Consider the following 19556-nt stretch of genomic DNA (forward strand, 5'->3'; position numbering starts at 1 on the left):
CCAGACCAATCCAAAAACCATTTTAATGAAGTTCATTAAAGAAGAACATTTATTGCATCATTCAGTCAAACAATGAGACTCTTTGTAAAATGGCTATCCAGCCATTGAGATCCATTGAAACTCTGATGAAATCTCTGTAATGGTGAAGTGTACTGACCTGTGGTTGAGGTAATTGCCACCTTCAGTACAGTGGAAATAGTGGTCTTGTCTGAGACCACAAGATCAAGACATTGATAATTACAGGTTCAGGGTGCATTTGTCTTTCAGATTACTCCATTAAAGAAATTACGTTTTCCCAATGTAAGTGAATTGTCTTTCTGTGTTTCAGATCTGGATAAGCCTGTGCTCACGGTGCACCAGACGGTGGGTGATGTACGAGGGAACTACTATCAGGAGAAAACAGTGTTTTTACGCTGTACAGTAAACTCCAACCCTCCCGCTCGCTTTATCTGGAAACGGGGAAATAAAGCAATCGAACAGAGCAAAGACAACGGCGTCGACATCTACGAGCCTCTGTACACACAGGTACAACACACACGTTAGTTTTCTATCATGACTTCTATTGTTTTTATAGTGAGCTAATTCTATTTTCTTGGCGAGAACCCTGCACCCAACCGTAAAGAAGCATTTTTGAGTCTTTACATTTTCATTAAGACTTTATTTAGTAGTTTTATTAGGCCTACGCCATTTTTCATTTTGGGGACTGTGGGCACTTCCTACCAATACAAGAACTTTTTAATAAAAACCTTTAATTGTTTATTTTATTTGTATTTTTTCATTTACTTTTATTTTTTTATTAAGGACATCATTGATTGTTCCAAAAGGTTTGGAAACAAATCTGTCCTCAAAATAAATAAATCCCAACAATTCCCACATACAGCTGGACAATATGTGAGATTTCTTTATAGGTCTTATATTACCTAAAACAAAATAGTTTAATTAGAGTTAATACTCATTTGAACAGCGGATAACCATAGGAGACCTTCTCAATCACAGAGAAACGTACTCAATAAATCAGTGATGAATTCATAATCTGAGCACTTATTATTAAAGAGCCGTTTGAGTGAGGTGGGATGGATGGAGATTGATGGCTTTGCTATTAATAATGAGGTTTATTCATTCTCCTGATGGACTCAGTCAAAAGAAATAGAGGAATTTAAATTTCCTCTCTTCATCGTGCACACAAAGCCTCTGGCATGGCATAGAAATACAAGGGTCATTCTCAGGAAACGAAACTGCACCATTTGTATCCCATTTGTGTCCAGATGAATTACCTGTTATTCAACAGGACAGTTTCTAACATTATATTTAAAGAAATTACATCATTAAAGTAAAAGTCAGACACTTTGCATTGCAACCTTTAGCTTTTCATTGTTTACACTTGTGTTGTGTAACTCATTATTTGAACTCTGTGAGGGCCCAGGTGGGAAACAGTAAAATTTCCAGAGGATGACCAACAAACTTTGTTTCTTTTCGTTATATTAAAATGCATGCTCTGTCTAACAGAAGAAATTCATCTCTACCATGTGAATGTTTGTGTGTGTTTGCAGGGTGAGACGAAGGTTCTGAAACTGAAAAACCTCCGTCCACAGGACTTTGCCAATTACACGTGTCAGGTGTCCGTACGGAACGTGTGTGATATCCCAGACAGCTCTGTCACCTTTCGCCTCACCAACAGCACCAGTGAGTTCTCAAACACTCACACACTCGTATTTGCAGCTGTGGTGAGTTTTGTGCTCCTGCTTTCATTTTATTTTGCTCATTTTACTACAGGAATAAAATGACGTGAGAATGGAGTTTTTTTTTGCTGTTAGCAGATTCAGGGAAACTGTTGGAGAAACTGTCTTTTCTCCCTGGTTGTGTGTTGACCTGTCAGGTTTAATCTACCTTTTTTTGATTACATCTTCACTTTTCCCTCATTTTATCCCTTTCTGTTCTGCGTTCTCTCGTTCACTGTCTGTCAGCGCTGTGGAGACGCTCAGCTCTGAACAACACAGGAACAGTCACGCGTGTCTTTGATCATGCTGGTCTCTGCACTGGTTTGTGTCTCAGGTCTTTCTCTTGTTTTGAAGCAGGCGTCACTATCATTGTGCTGTCCTGTACTGAGAAATCCTGACGGGATGGATGTTTTTTGTTGTTGTTGTTGTTAGAATAGATTTGTCAGAGCTGTGGCCACTGGTTGGCACACATTGAGCTCTGGTGCCCATATGGCGGAGCACGTCCTGATTTTGCCGAGTTAGATGTGTTCCTGGGTCAACATATTTTGTTGATACAGGAACAACATTCCTGCCTGAAAATTTAGTCCTAACCCAATCCCTGCCCCTAAACCTAACCCTACCCATAAGTTATCCCTAAAATCAGAGGGAAATGATAGGTGAATAGCACCTAACCCTGGTTGTAAGCCTAAACTTGATATAAACTGCAAACTTGTCCCTCAAATCTGATTGGTTGATTGGAATGTTAATCCAGGAACATGTACTTGGTGAAATCAGGTTCTGCATATGGGATGTGAGTTCACAACATATCGTGATCTCCTTCTCACTCTTCTCCCTGTCATTTTCTTTTAATTAAAATTTGGAAAAGATGCAAAATAAAACATTTTAATATATTGGGCTAAATAAATAAATAATAATAATAATAATAATAAAAAAAACATAAAGGGAAGACTATTTGGCTTTCTATACTGAATATTGATTTTGGTTGAATTATTGTATAGGTTTACATTATTATACTCCAATAATGGGGCATGTTTTCACTCTACAGTATATAGTGTATATAGTGTCACAACTGGAACTTGTTGTTAGTTGATTCTGATTAGAGAAAAAAAAAAAAAAAAAAAAAATCAGCATTGAAAGTGTAAATAATATTTTTAATTGTAAAACAAAACTATTCATTTTTATAAGTGAAAAGATATTAGTGTATAATTGTACTTGATATTTACTGAGATAACGTTCAAAAGGGTCTGCATTTATTTGATCTAATATATGCATTAAAACATGAATATTGTGAAATTGACTACAATTTAAAATATATGTTTTTACAATTAGTGTATATTTTAAAATGTAATTTATTCTTGTGATGGCAAAGCTGAATTTTTACATGATCCTTCAGAAATCCTTCTAATATGCTGATTTTGTGCTCAAGAAACATTTCCGAATATTACCAATGTTTGTAAGCTGTGATACATTTGAATTCTACTACAATAGAAAGAAAAGAACAACATTTATTTGAAGTAGTTTTTTGTGTCCCTTTTTTGTCACCTTTGACCAATTTAATGCATCCTTTTTGGTTAAAAGTATTAATTTCATAAAAGAAATGTGAACAGTAGTGTAAGAAAGCATGCTTTAAGGTCTTAGTAACTTCAGGAGATCATATTTCCCTCTGAAGGCTTATGAAAGCTCCTTCCTTGTTAACTAACATTTTCTTCATCGTCAAAAATTGTTTGTGTAATCCATAATGAATCGAATTGAGCGCAGAAGCAAAAATACGCCTGTGACTGGCAAATGAAAGAGGAATCTCTGCTAGAACAACAAAAAATGCGATTACAATACCCAGAGAAACCCTTTATGAATTAGTCATGTAAAAAACATGTTTGTTCGTGTTCAAATTAGCAGCATTAAGAATTCATGCTCGAGAAATGAGTTCAAAGCTTGCCGAGAAAATCTAAAAGTAGCCCAAAAGTTCCCTCCTCTCAGTGTGTGTCTTTATTTCCCTCGTTTCTCGTTCTCTCTCTCTCTCTTGTGATGAGTTTGAATGACTGGTGATTCTCCTCTTTCTGCTCTCTCCACTAGAAAGGCAGCTGTGAAATAGTCAATAGAGATGAGTGAGTCTGGAGTGACAATATCAGAAGTCTGTGCCTCACACACACACACGCACGCACACACACAGACACACACACACTGCGTCGCCCCATCGGTGTCCTGGCCTGTGGAGAAACAACACACTGCTGCAAATTGGAATTTGTTTTCCGCGTGGCAGGATTGCGCGGCTCGCGAACACGCAGCTCGCTGCCGAAAGAACAAAACACTGATTTGTTTTTCTGTTGATTTTCATTTTCTTTCGTCTGAACTGACGAGCAGGAAGGGGGGCAAGATGAAATTGGAGAGAGCAGGAGAAACACGTGTAGGATGCTGCGCTGAAGTTTGAGAAGTTAGTCTCTTTGGAGGGTAGCGTGAAGGAGACTGCGTCTGAGCCGAGGATTGTTTTAAATTACGGGTCGATCGTGCATGTAACACCAAACCTAGCTGGCCACTGTCCGCTTGTGTGAAGGTCAAGAGCTCAACTCAGAGAGAAAGACCTCCTTTAACCTCTGATGCTCCTGGCCACTACACTGCATCTTTAAGAGCCTTTTTTTTTACCATTTAGGGTGTGAAGTTGTATCTAAACCATCATTGCTGATTACCTTTTAAAATAATTTTTATACAGTTTTATGCTTTTATACAATACAGTTCAAAAGTTTGGAGTTTCACGATTTTTCTTTTTAGCAGAATTGATTACTTTTATTCAGCAAGGACATTTATAATGTTACAAAAATATTCTGTTTCAAATAAATACAGTTTTTTTTTTTTTTTTACTTTTTTAAAGAAAAAAATGATATCACGGTTTACAAAAAACTATTAAGCAGCACAACGGTTTTTAACATTGATAATGATCAGAAATGTTTCTTGAGCAGCAAATCAGTATATTAGTATGTATGATTTCTGAAGGATCATGTGACACTGAAGACTGGAGTAATGCTGAAAATTCAGCTTTGATCGCTGGAATAAATTTCATTTTAAAATATATTAATATATTATGTTATGTACTGTATTATTGAGTACGCATAAGAAACTTTCAGGAATAATAATAATAAAAAATATTACAGATCCCAAACTTTTCAACTGTAGTCTGTAATTGTTTAGTTTTAGCATTCTTAAACTAGTTGTATAAAGATTCAGCATGTTATTTATTGTGATGTTCAAAACCGCTGATATTTCTTCCATTTCTTTCAACACACTGGAAATAGAAAGTCAAATCAAGCATGTTGCATTGTGGGATACAGAATTCTACATACAGTCCTCTGTTGTATATTCCATATTTTGGCAAATAGACGGTCATTATTCTGTACCGTCATCCGGTCATCATACATACTGAATGTTTGCAAATCTAGAATGGGATTCTGTGTTATGATTCATTAATGCTTTGCCTCACCTCAGCTGTGGCAAAACCACTACAAACCACAGCTTCAACTGGCTTGTTGCTTTAATAGAAATCTGAGGAAACTCAAACAGAGCCTGTGTGTATTTGGTCCTCTAGTATAAAGAGTGTATCATATGCCAAATTCATTCAAATCAAAGGAAATGTGATCAATTTGATAACTTTCTGAAATGTAAAAACCTGGGTTTTCAACCCTATGTGCATGCATATCAGGAAAAGATTAAAAAACTGCACACACTTTTGTTAAAACGTCTGTATTTTGTGTTTAATTATATGTTTATTTATTTCATAGTTCATACAGACATACAGGGACCATCTGTGCGATCGTTCAAGGGGAAACAACTAAAATAACTCAATCCCATCACGCTCACGCTCTATAGAAGCCTTTAATTGGATAATTGTATGGCTGGGATTGAGAGAGCTGTTGAAGATCTAGAAGAGAGAGATAGAGATATTGTCATTATTCAGAGAAAAGAGTGAACTTGGTGGAACGTTTTTCTCTCTTTTGCTCTTTTACCATTTTTATATTTTTCTCTTGGCTGAATTCCACTACACTAGATGACCTGTCAGTTTAAACGCCTTAGGAGTGTGTCAAAGAAAAGAACAGAAAAAAGAAAAGAAAGTGAAGTGAAGGAATAAGGAGAGGCCTTACATTAAAGCTCTGTACTTTTATCCAAAAAAGAAAAGAAAATGTTCTATTTTATATATAAAATAGAAATATATATATTCTCTTTAATTTCTTATTATATATGTCTTTATTTATTTTATATATACTAAACATTTTATTAGTAATTGTAATATAAACATATTGAACATTTTATTATTTCGCAAAATGAGTGAATGCACAGTGAAAAAAGTTGCTGCCTTAAATTTTTAAGTATGGATGTTTAAGTCATTTCAACTTAAATTACATTAAACTGACCTAAAAATTTTTTGAATCTTGTATAACGTTTTTTTTTATTGAAAATTGCTTAACTTATTTTGATGAGTTAAAGCAATGTAAAAACATATGTTGTCATAATGATCATATAATTTCTAAAATGATATGATCAATAAGTTATGCCAACATATGTTTGTATATTGCGTTAACTCATCAAAATAAGTTAAAGGGGTCATGAACTGGATTATTTTATTATTTTATAATGTTTCCTGGGGTTTCCTTATAATGTTAGTATGATTTTGACATAAAAAATGGTCATAATGTATAAATAAAATGCATTTTTCCAAGCATTATTTTAGCCTTTGATTTGAACACTCAGTTTGAAGGGGCGTGTCTGTGTGAGACTTCAGTGTAAACGCCCACTGCTGTGATTGGCTGACATGTTTGCATATGAAATAGCTAATATTACATGTGGAACTCTCTCTAAAACTTTTACTGCATTTTTACTATAACAGCTATCGAGATTAAGGAATCGTGAAAAGTATTGATCATAATGATCTATTCCATCACATGAAAGGTTGCAGTGATGAGCATTGAGCAGATGACAGACAGTCTGGTGATCGCGTGAATGAAGTGATCACATTGCAACGCAATTTCTGCACTCTCACGAATGCTTTCACCAAATAACAATGCAAACACGATGTAAATACAATAAGAGCTTTGTTGTGCAGTGTAACAGCGTCATTGATTTCATAACGAGTTTTGGCAAGTGTCCAGATAAACTCGCACTGTGTGATTGACAGCTTGGGCGATTGGAAAGGGATTGTTCTTTGATCGCTTTCTGTATATAATTTAATCACAGTTTAAATAAAAATATTTTCATCCTACTAAGAGAAACAATGTGAAGTTGATATTTTAGTCACTGGCTTGATTTACTGATGCATAAACAGTATTGAATGATCTTGAGAGAAAGATTATCTGTCTGAACTTGATTTCACAGCAGAAATCACTGATCACAGATCAGGCATTGGAATAAACATGGTTACTTGTTTGTGGCGTTGCTGGCAGATCCATATCGTAAAAGTTTGTTTGCAAAGCCTGTGTCGAAAATGCAACTGATTCACCAAATAATCCACAGTGAAATGCACCGAATAGCCTACAAACAAATAATGCACTGCTGAGATGTTCACATTGTTGAAAAATAAATAAATAAATACTTTCCTAGCATTAGGATCGTTTGGAAGGTAATGGTATTGATCCTGTGTCGATATTTTCTCGTTCTCATGTCAATATTCACTAACGCTCCAGTGGGCGGGGCTAAAGACGTGGTGATGTAGACGTATGCGTTGATATTCTTCTGCAAAGGTGGTCTTTCGCTGCCCTGTGACATCACAAGTCTCCACTTTTGAGATCCTGTCATTTTCTGGCCTTGGTTTCAATTTTTTTTTTTGGCATAACAAGGAAGGTTTGAGTTTTTAAACTTTCAGAGTATTTTTATACAACGAACTCTTAACTGTCAAAAGATCAAGGAAATTTTTAATTCTCAGTTCATGACCCCTTTAAGCAATAAAAAAAAAGAAAAACAAAGAAAAACTTATACAAGATTCAAATACATTTTTTATTGAAGTCAGTTTAATGTAATTTAAGTTGAAATGCCTTAAACATCCAAGTGGATTGTACCTAAAAAAAACTTTGTTTTTTACAGTGCATGTAAGTTACGTCACAATGCCAAACAATATCCTTATGCAAAATTCACACATTCACCTAAGACATCTCAGTAATATACTAACAAACAAATATTCAACTGAGCATACACAAGTACTTGTCTTCTGTATTTGGACACAGCACACACACATGGCCTGAGACTGTGCTGTCCACCACATGGAGAGTTATAGATTTGCTTTTGACTTGAAGTAGTTAAAAATCCACATCTAGTCAGACAGTATGTGCTTGTGTTGTTGTGTGTTTATGTTCTCTGTGATTGTTCGAGGGCTGGAGTGATTACTTTCTCTGCTATCTTCATGCCATGGATGCCCAGGATTAGATTTACCCCATGTGGGTCACACACAGACACACACGGACAGAACAGGTGGCGTCAGGTAGATTGATTTTTGTATCGTAATCCTAATGCTGTATTGGAGTTTATTCGACCTGTTTTCATGTTTTTTGGTTTGTTTATATGAAATGCTACACATAAAATAAATAAATAAATAAAGTAATAGAGAATTGAACAAAATGTCCAAATATCAAATTATGTTTACCACAGACCTTATTTTACTCATATAGGCAGAGAAACAAGCGCACAGCCATGCTTAGAATTTTGTGTTAGAAATTGAGTGCAGCGCTGAAAAGGGGCGGGGCTACATTAGGTCGATATTGGAAAAAAATATACATATATAAAACCCCATAGGATAATCTCGAGGGAATGACTGGCAAAATTTGTCTTCCTGTTTCTCTCTTGAATCCAACAAGGAAGTGACTTAAACTGCAATTCATCGACTGGCCACTAGAGGCTCCAAAAGAGAGTCAATCCCATCGACCCCCCATGTTAATATGCTCAACTTTACAGCGGATGTTTATAGCCGGGTACAAAAAGTGGTTTTGGTCTATATAGCTAATTTTGCCCTTCATGACAACTGTGAGGGGGGTGAAACTTTTTATAATCATCCGTTTAAATTATATTAAGCCTTAAAGTTCGGCATAATTACGGGCGTGGCCACTTGAGTGACAGGTGGATTGGCTCTACTAGCCATTTGTCTCCTGTCTGTTAGCCGTCACGTCACCTCATCTAATCCCGTCTCTTTGCCCATTTTCGGTTATCAGGGAGTGACGCTCGGTGATGCGCTGCCAAGATGGCGACGACTGGCTCCGCCCACTTTGGGCTTCAAAAATGCTCTACAGAAACCTATGGTTGACGTCACGGACACTACCTCCATATTTTTTTACAGTCTGCCAAACTATTTATTGACAGTTTTGTCCATTAATTCAAAATGCCTCCACTCAGTTAATTATAGTTTGTACACACACTGTTCCCTGACTGGCACGTTTGCAAGTTTGCTTTACAGTGTGTTTTCTCTGAAGTGCTTTTGTAATCTCCGTAGGCTGTCTTTGTTCATGTCTAGAGGGTTTGAACGCAAATGGTTTGTTTGTAGCTCAAATTACGGGGGTGGATTTCTGGCGTCGGAAATATGTTAATTAATGCGGTGTGGGTTAATGTGCATCGCTTAACATGTGCTAGTGCTTTAGGGGTCATTGTCTCCCTGTTAGGATGTGTCTAATAAAGGGTTGGTTAAGCATTGGTTAGCTGTGTTAATGTATCTCTGTCTCTGTCTCTTTGAGCCATTAGCTGCCAGTAATTGGCTGGGCTTAATTGCACAAGCCTGGTCCCCACGGCAATAGAGACAGCGGATGTCCAATCGCTCTATACTTGTTGCTCCGGTGACACGCTCTCCTACACACACAGACACACACACACAGACACACAGACATACACACACACACACACACACACACACACACACACACACACACACACACACACACACACACACACACACACTGACTGCATCACTGGTCACTGACACATTCTTCCGTCCATTGTGTGAGAGAGAAAGATGACAATTTTCAGTTTGACAAATGAAATATTTTTTTGACTCATTATTTCATTGCACTGGGAAAAGAAAAAAAGAAAAGAAAAAAAAACATTTTATTTGCAATATAAAAACGGATGCCACTCACGCGCAATATATATATATATATATATACACATATATATATATATTTGTTTTTTTTTGTAGGAGGCAGTACAGTGTATACTTTCCAGTATGTAATAAGTTGTTAGTATCCTGTGTGAACATAGCAATGCTCTTGAGATGTTGGAACTGTGCTGCTCTTGTGGGTAATGGGTTTTTTGAGGTCAGCTCTGCTCAATGACTTTCTATTCCCCACCCATGAATAAAGTTTTTATCTTTAAGTAACCAGTGGGTCTAATAATGTGAGAAACACTGACACCTGACCTTTATACGACATGGATCTCTTCCATATGCATATGCAAGAACACAACTGAGACTTATCTATAGCAAAGCAGATTTTGAAAGTGTGCCTTATGCATAGCAGAGAGCGGCTGAGGGGAGATGCGTCTGATATTGATCAGTCTGTGTCTCGCTACACACACCTGCCGTCCCTTACCATCAATATACAGCGCTAATACACCATCAGGTGTAATGAGGATGAATGGGCTGTGTGTGTGTGTGTGTGTGTGTGTGATGTACACACTCATTTCCCCTTGGGAGAGGATATTTGCCTCTTTGCCTGTTAAAGGGAAAGTTCACCCAAAATGAAAATTCTGTCATCATTTACTCACCCTCATGTCGTTCCAAACTTTATGCATGTATGTTTTTCCATCCTGAATACAATGACAGTTTCAAGTGACTACGACGGCAAAGCTCTGAAAAGGACAAAAACCCAATGTTATTTGGTGTCAGTAGAAAGATCCACGACAACAACTTAAATTTATGACAAGGACCCAGCATCTCTATGACCCTAGATAGGACAAATAGTTATTTTATTTTATTTTATTTTATTTTATTTTATTTTATTTTATTTTATTTTATTTTATTTTATTTTATTTTATTTTATTTTATTTTATTTTATTTTATTTTATTTTATTTTATTTTATTTATTTTTTAATTTTTTTTTAAATTTTATTTAATTTAATTTTATTTTATTTATTTAAGATTAAGATCTATTTACTTACATATCTATCTTCTGTAGTAAATAAATGCCAACGAGAAATTAAATGGCAAATCCACACATATAATGATAAATATGCATGTTTACACAATCAAAATCATAATTTTATCTGACTTTGATCAAAAGACAAACTTGCAGACAAAAAGAAATGATATCGGTATGCCCATTGACATGCAGATATGATTTATTTAACAGCACTAATTGAGACAGGCATCATTAAATAAGACAGGATAAATTGCTTTAATTATGTTATTGTCGTGTCTAACATTGCTGAGTACTAATTACTTTTCATCTGTTGCCACGGTAGCACGGCTCCGATAGCCTCGTTAATCTGCCGTGCTGTTGCGTTACTTCTCTTTTTTTCCGCGGTGAAGCCATCAGTGATTGATGCATGTGATTGACGGATGTGACACTGAAGTGAATGAACAATCCTGAAAGTGACACCCTTCAGAAGAGACAGAGAATGCTTTCCGAGAAGAGAAGGTCTGGCCGCGTTTATTACGCCTAAATCCTTTAATAGAATCTTTCGAGGATAAACTCAGTGACCGATATACGAAAGCCACAGGCGTTGGGTTGTTTTCTGAGTTATGCCTTTGAAATAATCAGTGCTTATTGCTTTTGGATGGCAAATCCAATAAAGAGCACATATTTATTTGATCATTCTGTCTGTGGAAAAGTTGTGTTTTCTGAATTGTTAAGTTCAAGGAAAGTTTGTTAGGTTAGCACCATCAAATCTAAAGATACTCTGAGTTTGTATTGAAGCACCAAGTAGAAGGAAACTAGATATCACAGAGTACAACAATATATTATGCTTTGTTCTGAGTTGCTTTCTGTGCTTTCAGCCATTCACTGAGACTGCTGCGCTATTATTTCAATTAATTATTTACACGCCGACCTATTATTGTAGTTTAAGGCTGGACACCCGCTGCTGCTTTCTTTAAAAACCAATAATCAGAACAAAAAGCAGCTGGAGGATGATGTGTGAAATGTTATTCTTTATCTGATTCCAATGTAATTAATAGAGTCAATTAAACTTAAGAAGTAGAATCTTTTATTTTGAAGGAGAAACTTTCTTAGAAGCTGACTGACAAAACATTGAGTTTAATATGAATGTTCAGATAGCACTGTGTAAAATAGATGTGACTTACCAGGCACATCTCTTCTGAGTTTACCACTCTTCTATTATGTTTTTAAGCTACAATTTCAAAGTTCAGCAGGTCATGTTCTGTCCAGATATGAGGTGGGATTGCAGAGGCATCGGCTTTCCCAGGCAGATTGCGCAGGCTGAAGGTGATAGGGTATATAAAAATGCCATATAAATAAGCAAGTATGATATATTTCAGATAGATTCACCCTTAAATAGCACATAAAGCCAAAACAAACTGGTTGGTTGCTCTTAACTGTCACCTAGCGCTAGCAGGACGCCTAAGTTTACTTCACTATATTACAATTAAATCCTAATCTAATCATGACAAACTATATATCGTTGGAAAGGTCTAAGACTCCTAAATAGATATTTAACCACTGTTTTTTTGTTACAAATTATGTAGAAACAGTAATAGATGAATTTATGACAAGAAAAAATCTAAATCTAAATCAAGTAGAAGTCGGCGCACACACTTTTAATAACTGAAACTTTGGTTTTCATGCTAAAAGTTCATAATAAAACATATAATCGAGTATTTGTCAATAAAAAATTATAAAATAATATTATCCTCTAAAATATATATTTTTTTATCGCCTTTTTTTTACATCACATGTTTTAGTAGTTATCATAAATTAGGAATCATTAGAAAGCTTACGAACTCATCCTGTGAAACCCGTTTTGAAATTGGATGTTGCGTTACCATAGAAACTGTACTCTAAATTCTTTTATCGGGCTCCTCACCTTTTGGGCGTCGTCATGTTTCATACTTTATGATCAAAACCTTTTCTAATCCTGACAAAACACATATTATGAGAAAGGTCTGAGTCTCAAGGTTCCATATTTTGTGACAGAAGTGATATTTGGACAGAAATGTATTCATTTGTGGCTCCATCATGTTGTTAATGCCAAATTCTGACCCTACCATCTCGAGACTACGTAATGTTTTTTCCAATCTTCTATTGTCCAGTTTTGTTGAGCCCATGTGCATATAGCTTCAGTTTCCTGGTCTTATCTGACAGGAGTGGCACAAGTGTGTTTTCTGCTTCTGTATCAAGGTTTGATGTGTTGAGCGTTCAGAGATGCTCTTCTGCAGACCTCGGTTGTAACGAGTGTATATTTGAGTTACTCATTCTGTTGCTCATTTTGAACTTCAGCAGATCGTCTTGACCATGTCTACATACCTAAATGCGTTGAGATGCTGCCATGTGATTGGCTGATTACTGTAGATACATAAGCAATGCTTTTCAGCATTGAATGAAATGTTTATTTATGATTAACTATCCGCCATCTTGGATATAGTTTTTTCTCTGAGCTTGTGCATTCTCCACAAAACTTTAGAAACAAAACAAGTCTCATCCTCATCTTGCAGTTCTACGGTTATCTCACTTCCTATCGTCTTATCCTAAGTTAATTTCTGACCCTTCATTTCTTTTAACTGAAATTTCCTCTATCTATTTGTCTCTCTGATTTGTTTGTCGAGCACAGGAGTGCTGCAGTTTGTAAAAGCAGCGTAAACTCAGTAAAACACATCAGTCCCATTATCAAGAGACAACAGTGGACTGATGCTGCACCGTCCCCTTCGCACCGCTCTGGGAAATTGAAGCCATAAATTCTTTCCTCCTCAGACTCTCTCTTTCTCCGTCTTTGTTTCAGTCCCTGTGATCTCTCTGTTATTTGTAGAACAAATAAGATTCTTGTATGTGGCGGAGAGCTTGTAGAGCTGTTGGCAGTACAGAAGCCTGCATCTGGAGACCATCAGGATCAATTGCCTCGATAGAGACATGAGATTTTAGCAGATCAGATAAAGAGATCAGACCAGCCTTTGGTCAGGTCTGCTTACTTTCCTAAATTAAAGTGCATAATACTTTTTTGTATAAACTGTTTTTGTTATTTAAACTTAAACTATGTATGCTTTATTACTTTTGATATACTTTTGATTTTGCGGTGAAGCACAACCCAGAAATGTTCTAAACTGGCTACGTGAGATTCACCCTTTTATAACAATCTCCTATTTTGGGATTATCCTGGATTTTCGTGCTTGTGGAACATACAATTTAAACCGCTCTTGGATGATTGAATCAAGGTCTCAGTCATACTGCATTAATATCTCTTTTTCTCTAGAGGGTTCGTATATTTTAATAATCTCTGGTTGTATAAAAGAATAGTTGCCCTGTAAAAATTATTTTTCGATGTAGTAAATAACAAAAATGATTGGAGTAGGTTTGACAAGAAAAATCCAATTTCAGTCTTTCAAAATTTCATGATAAATTCCATGTGTTACTTGCCATTTCTTGGTAATTATTTGTGAATTTTTTTGTGTGAAAATGGTTTCAAAAGTAAATCCAACACCATTTTTTTTTTCCAGTGTGAGGAGATACTCAATAATACTTCCGTCAAATATCTGGACTACTCTGTAAAAAAAAAAATGATTTATTATAACAATTTACTTGAGAAGCAAAATTGTGATATTAATATATAAACAATGGATATAAAAATATTTTTTTTTCATTTTTTTTTTTCAAATTGGAAATAAAAACATTATTCGTATAAATTCAAGATATATTCTCTGATAACAAAACTTCATAGTTTACATAGTTTGGTTTCTAAATCTTATTTTAAGCATGCTTAGATATTCTTTTTTTTTTTTTACTGGTTGACAAGCCAAAAATACTGATGATTATTTTATTTAGTGTAAAAGTGTGTTGCAGGGTTGTCTTTTTGTTTTGGAACAGTTTAGCTATTTCACGATAAATGTTTAACCCTCAATGAAGGCATTTTTTAATCACTTCTGATGCTCTTTTATAAAATATTATTCAACTTTTTTGGATCAGTTTTAATTACACTCAGACATTGGATGAGAATTTCTGGCATTATATCTGGGGTGTTTTACAAGTTTATTCGGAGCTCAAATGTTGCCAATGACAATTAATTTAAGTAGATGAAAAGCACATTGGCAGGTTTTCTGCTTTCTAATTTGAGTAATTTATTTTTAACTAATGAATGTATGATGCTTAACAGCAGTCTGGTCTTGTTCTACAGTATGACAGTTGTAGACTGTAGAGATAATGAACACAGGTGGGAGTGATGTCATTCAGAGACTGTGGTGAGCTGTGTGACGCATAAGAGAGGTTGATGCCAGAGTATGCAGGTTTGAATCTGGCCTGCGTCATGTCCTGATGTCATTTCCCATTCTACATAATGCATAAAAAACAGATTGAGAGATTCAGATTACGTGAGGATTGATGAGGTTTTGTGCCACTGTTAGAAACATAGGGAGCTTTTTTTTTGCAGCCATCTGTGTATAGTATATAAAATGTATTATTTCTTTGCATAGACCATAAAATGAGAAACTTAAGTTTTATCAAGACAGCTCTCTGAGTGTTTGGCATGGTAATGGATATGACAATGTTGTGAGCAAGTAAGACATGCTGCTGCTGTACAGTATAGCATACATAAATTACCCGTAGCAGATCTATACAGGTGGAGCTGGGGAAGGTGGAGGGTTTCTGAAAGCATGCTACACTGCTAAGGCAAATGCTTCCTGTATTTGAAGGTTAAGCAGGAAACTCATTGGCTACTGATACAGCAGGAACCAATCAGCTGTGCCCTATAGAGAATGATGTTTTTGCACGCATTTGAGTTAAGGACCTATTAGCCTGTGTCATATAGAGTTTCATGCCAGAACTTTGTATTTCAGCTCATAAGCTCATTTTTCTTAACAGTATATATGAACATAGACAAAATAGATTTTTTTTGTATTTGACTGTTGTATTAGATGAACAGTATGTGCACTTTAATAATTATCACCGCAGCAGTAATCATCTCCATTATAGGCACAAGGACACAATGTCATTTTGAATGTGTGATTCTGACTGTGAAACGTATTTCTGGCTTAATGATAATTTGTTCAGTCATGTGATAAAATCATTTAATACGACATCTATGTATATTTTCTTAAAATATCTCTTAAGAAAATTTAGATGTGGCAGTGTTTATAAATGAAAGTACATAAATACAATTATTTGTATTTTTTAACTATGTTTATTTCATTCTGATTTAAATTATTAAAAAAGTAATTGCATTTTTTCTGCAACTGTTTAATTGTCATGGTAAAAATGTCACAATAAAAAAAAAAGTCTTATTTATTAAATTACTTAAATATTTATTAAATTATGTTTTACACTGTATATATTTATATAGATCTTTTTCTTTTCATTTTGGGGTGACATTATCATGGGATGATGTATAAGTATATGGTGATGAGTTAAAGTTAAGGAAAATGTCTAGAGTCCTTTCTTAAACGCTCAGCAGTTGCTGAGGATAAATCAGCTGACACTTTGGCTTTGAAACAGGGAATCAGTGAAGGAGATACTGTAAAGACTCTGTCATGGTACTTGAGTTATGTGTCATGCTAAGAATAGCTGTTAGGTCTTTACTCAGAAGCAGTGAAGAGATGATTTTTCATGAAATGTTATTATCGATGGTTGTATTGATCTTCTTGACATGTCGAGACACTCTAGCTTTGGAATGTTCACATGTTAAAGCAAGACCACCTGCACTCATTTTGATCTGCTCTATTCTGTTAATGCAAGACTCACTAATCTAGACATAAATAGGAAACCCACCAGCTTTGAATGATGCATTCTTTTGTTTGTTGTCTTTCATTCCCAGCACCCCCTGCTCTCAAGCTGTCTGTGAACGAGACGTATGTGGTGGACCCAGGCCAAGACGTCACGCTGTCGTGCGAGGTAACAGCTGGGTTCCCTACACCTACGGTCACATGGTCTCGGTACCCTGGGTCTCTCCCTCAGCGGTCCGTGATCCGAGGTGGATCCCTCACTCTCTGGTCCGTCAGTCCCGCTGATGCCGGCATCTACAACTGCACAGCCTTCAACAATGTGGGAAACCCTGCAAGAAGAACCGTCAGCCTCCTTGTGAGATGTAAGTGTGTTTGTTTGTACACATGGGCATTGCGATTTGAGTTTGAATGTAGAAGATAGATACTGTAGATGGATGGATGGATGGATGGATGGATGGATGGATGGATTGATGGATGGATTGATGGATGGATAGATAGATGGACAGATAGATAGATGGACAGATAGATGGATATGGATGGCAGAACACTTGTTGAGCTGAATTTCTTTAAAATACAATTCAGTAAATTCTAATTTCTGTCATTCCAATTCTTCAGTTCTGAACTTTACACAACCCTGGTCTTTATTTCTGTGCTTCTGGTGGCACAGTAATGGCTTCACTTTTAATGGCTGAAATATTAGTTACATCTCAAGCTATCAGATTCAATTTAAGTTTACATATTCCTCAGACCGCTTGATTGACATGCATTTGAACGAGTTATGACTTCCCGTCTCACGCTTAGCAGAAAAATCGCAGAGCTAGATTCCTTCATATGTATGCGTAGGAGCGCGTGTTTATGTGGCGGGAGCGTGAGTTAGCGGTTGAACTGTAATTAGCTCTCTTGGCAGTGTGTGATTGTGTTAAACTCCTCAAGCCGTGAGGGTGATTCAGGAACGGCTGCCATAACGCCTGCCGTTCATCAAGGCTCAGAGCTATTCTTAGCCTCTTTAATCATTTTTATTTACTCCAATTAATTTGAAAGGAATGGAGGTAATTAGCAGTAGAATGGTCTTATTTCGTAATGCACGGGTTGCACGCTGGATCCGTCTCTGTTGACGGTAATGAGCTCGCTTTGTGTCAAACACACACGCAGGTGCCGCAGACGCTTGAGCTCAGCCAATCATCCAGGTAAGGCACCCGTCTGTTGAAATGAACATATGGCACTGAAGTTTCTGTCTCCACCAGCAGGGCCGTTTTTCATACTGTCAGTGCATAAACACGCGGCTAAGCTGTTATAGTTATAAATTGTGCTTCGGTACTAACAAATTACAGCAGTAAGACTTGGACGGGGCTTGGCTGGGTTTGTGATACTGCATCTGAGCTCATTATTTTCATCTTTAAAAGTAGTTTATGACAGAGTCATTATTTTTATCATGCAAATTGCGCCTTTTTTATCATGATTACATGCACTTGTGGTGAAGCAGACCTCTGCGTTCGCATTAACATGATACTGGAAAGCTGATACTGGAAGGCAGGGCTGTATTAATATTCTTAAACATTGGGTCTGTTCTAATTCTAAATTTTAAAGGATTAAACTTCTAAAATTAATCAATTTTAAATCACTGTGTGATTTTAACGGTAAAAGACTGTAAAAATGCTACAGTGAAAAACTGTTAATTGGTTAACAGAAATTTTATGTACTGTATACAGTGAATAACTATGATAGATCTAACCGTAAAATACCGTTAAATTTACAGGTTTTGGAAGTGAAAAAGAACAAGTCATTGTATAATTTACATTGAGAAACGATAAATTGACATTCCCACAATTCCCTGCCTGACACTTCACATTTAATGTATTTTTGTTGAAATAACTATGTTTATTCATAGTTTTTCTAATGAGTTATAAACATTAGGGTTTTATGTTACGTTTAATGTTGTTAAATTAATGTTTATTGCATTTTTAAAATTTCATGTGTGTTACCATGATGATGTTTAGTGTTTGTGTGTGCAGCTTCTATATGTTAGTATTATCTTTCTCAAATTGTGGAAAAGCTGCTTGTGATGGGCTTTGATTCATCATGTGACCACTGTGATTGGTGGTTGTCAGTGTATTACAATGGTACAAAACAGATATTAGTGCTTTAATAGATCGGTAAATTAGCATTATATCAGATAACAAAACATGTTTTTTTTACTGTAAATTTAAGTTAATTCTAAATAACCTAAAACTTTACTACCGTATTTTTTACGATAAAAAATCATGTTTTGTCCCTTATTTCTACTTTCCTAAATTGTCTTTGCTAGGTGATCATAAAATTTCTGGCAACCACAGCTGCCAGTTTTTTACCGTAAATTTAACAGAATTTTTTTCAGTGTACAGACTCCATTCAGTCTCTATGCAGATTCATATTTCTAGGATTGGGTGCTTCTTTCACTTTGTTCACGTCATCTTTTTCCGCTCTCTCCATTAGCCATGAAGAACTTAACGTTCCAGATCACGCCGGACTCCAACAAAGACAGCGAGAGCATCCAGATGGGCCGAGACCTCAAACTTTCCTGTCACGTTGACGCCCAGCCTCAGGACAAAGTGAACTACACCTGGTACAAGAACGGAGTTCTCATCATCCCCACCGACAGTCTCATCGTGCTGCGCAGTGACCCAGACATGCCGCCTGGAACCAGCAGCCTTGAAATCGTGGACATGAAGTTCAGAGATCAGGCCACCTACAGCTGCGTGGCCAACTTCCCCGGGAGCAGCGTTCCTGAACTGCGAGTAGACGTGAACATCACGCAGAGCAGTGGTGAGAGTGATTGTAATACTAAAGACATGCAGGCTTTTACAACCTCAGAGCTTTAGGAACTCACTTGTTGTGCTCGTACTGTGAAATGGCCCTTTGATCTGGTGCCTTCTGCTTGTTGCTGATGATGTTGTTTGCTTGTTAAAAGGTGATTTTCTTTGCTTACAAACATGAAAGACCCCATGAAATGGTTTGATGAGTTA

At 36.3% G+C, this 19556-nt stretch overlaps 1 protein-coding gene across 1 annotated transcript in view; it reads left to right on the top strand.

Moving 5' to 3' along the window:
- Nucleotides 1-19556, top strand: part of mdga1 (MAM domain containing glycosylphosphatidylinositol anchor 1) — a 203208-nt gene that overhangs the window by 103935 nt on the left and 79717 nt on the right. The window contains exons 5-8 of the mRNA XM_084093329.1: nt 329-525; nt 1551-1683; nt 16647-16916; nt 19027-19356. Of these exons, the coding sequence (XP_083949455.1) occupies nt 329-525; nt 1551-1683; nt 16647-16916; nt 19027-19356 (930 nt within the window). The remainder of the gene's footprint in view (nt 1-328; nt 526-1550; nt 1684-16646; nt 16917-19026; nt 19357-19556) is intronic.

Source organism: Abramis brama, assembly GCF_963993115.1.
Source record: "Abramis brama genome assembly, chromosome: 19".
NCBI classification, from domain to species: Eukaryota; Metazoa; Chordata; class Actinopteri; order Cypriniformes; family Leuciscidae; genus Abramis; species Abramis brama.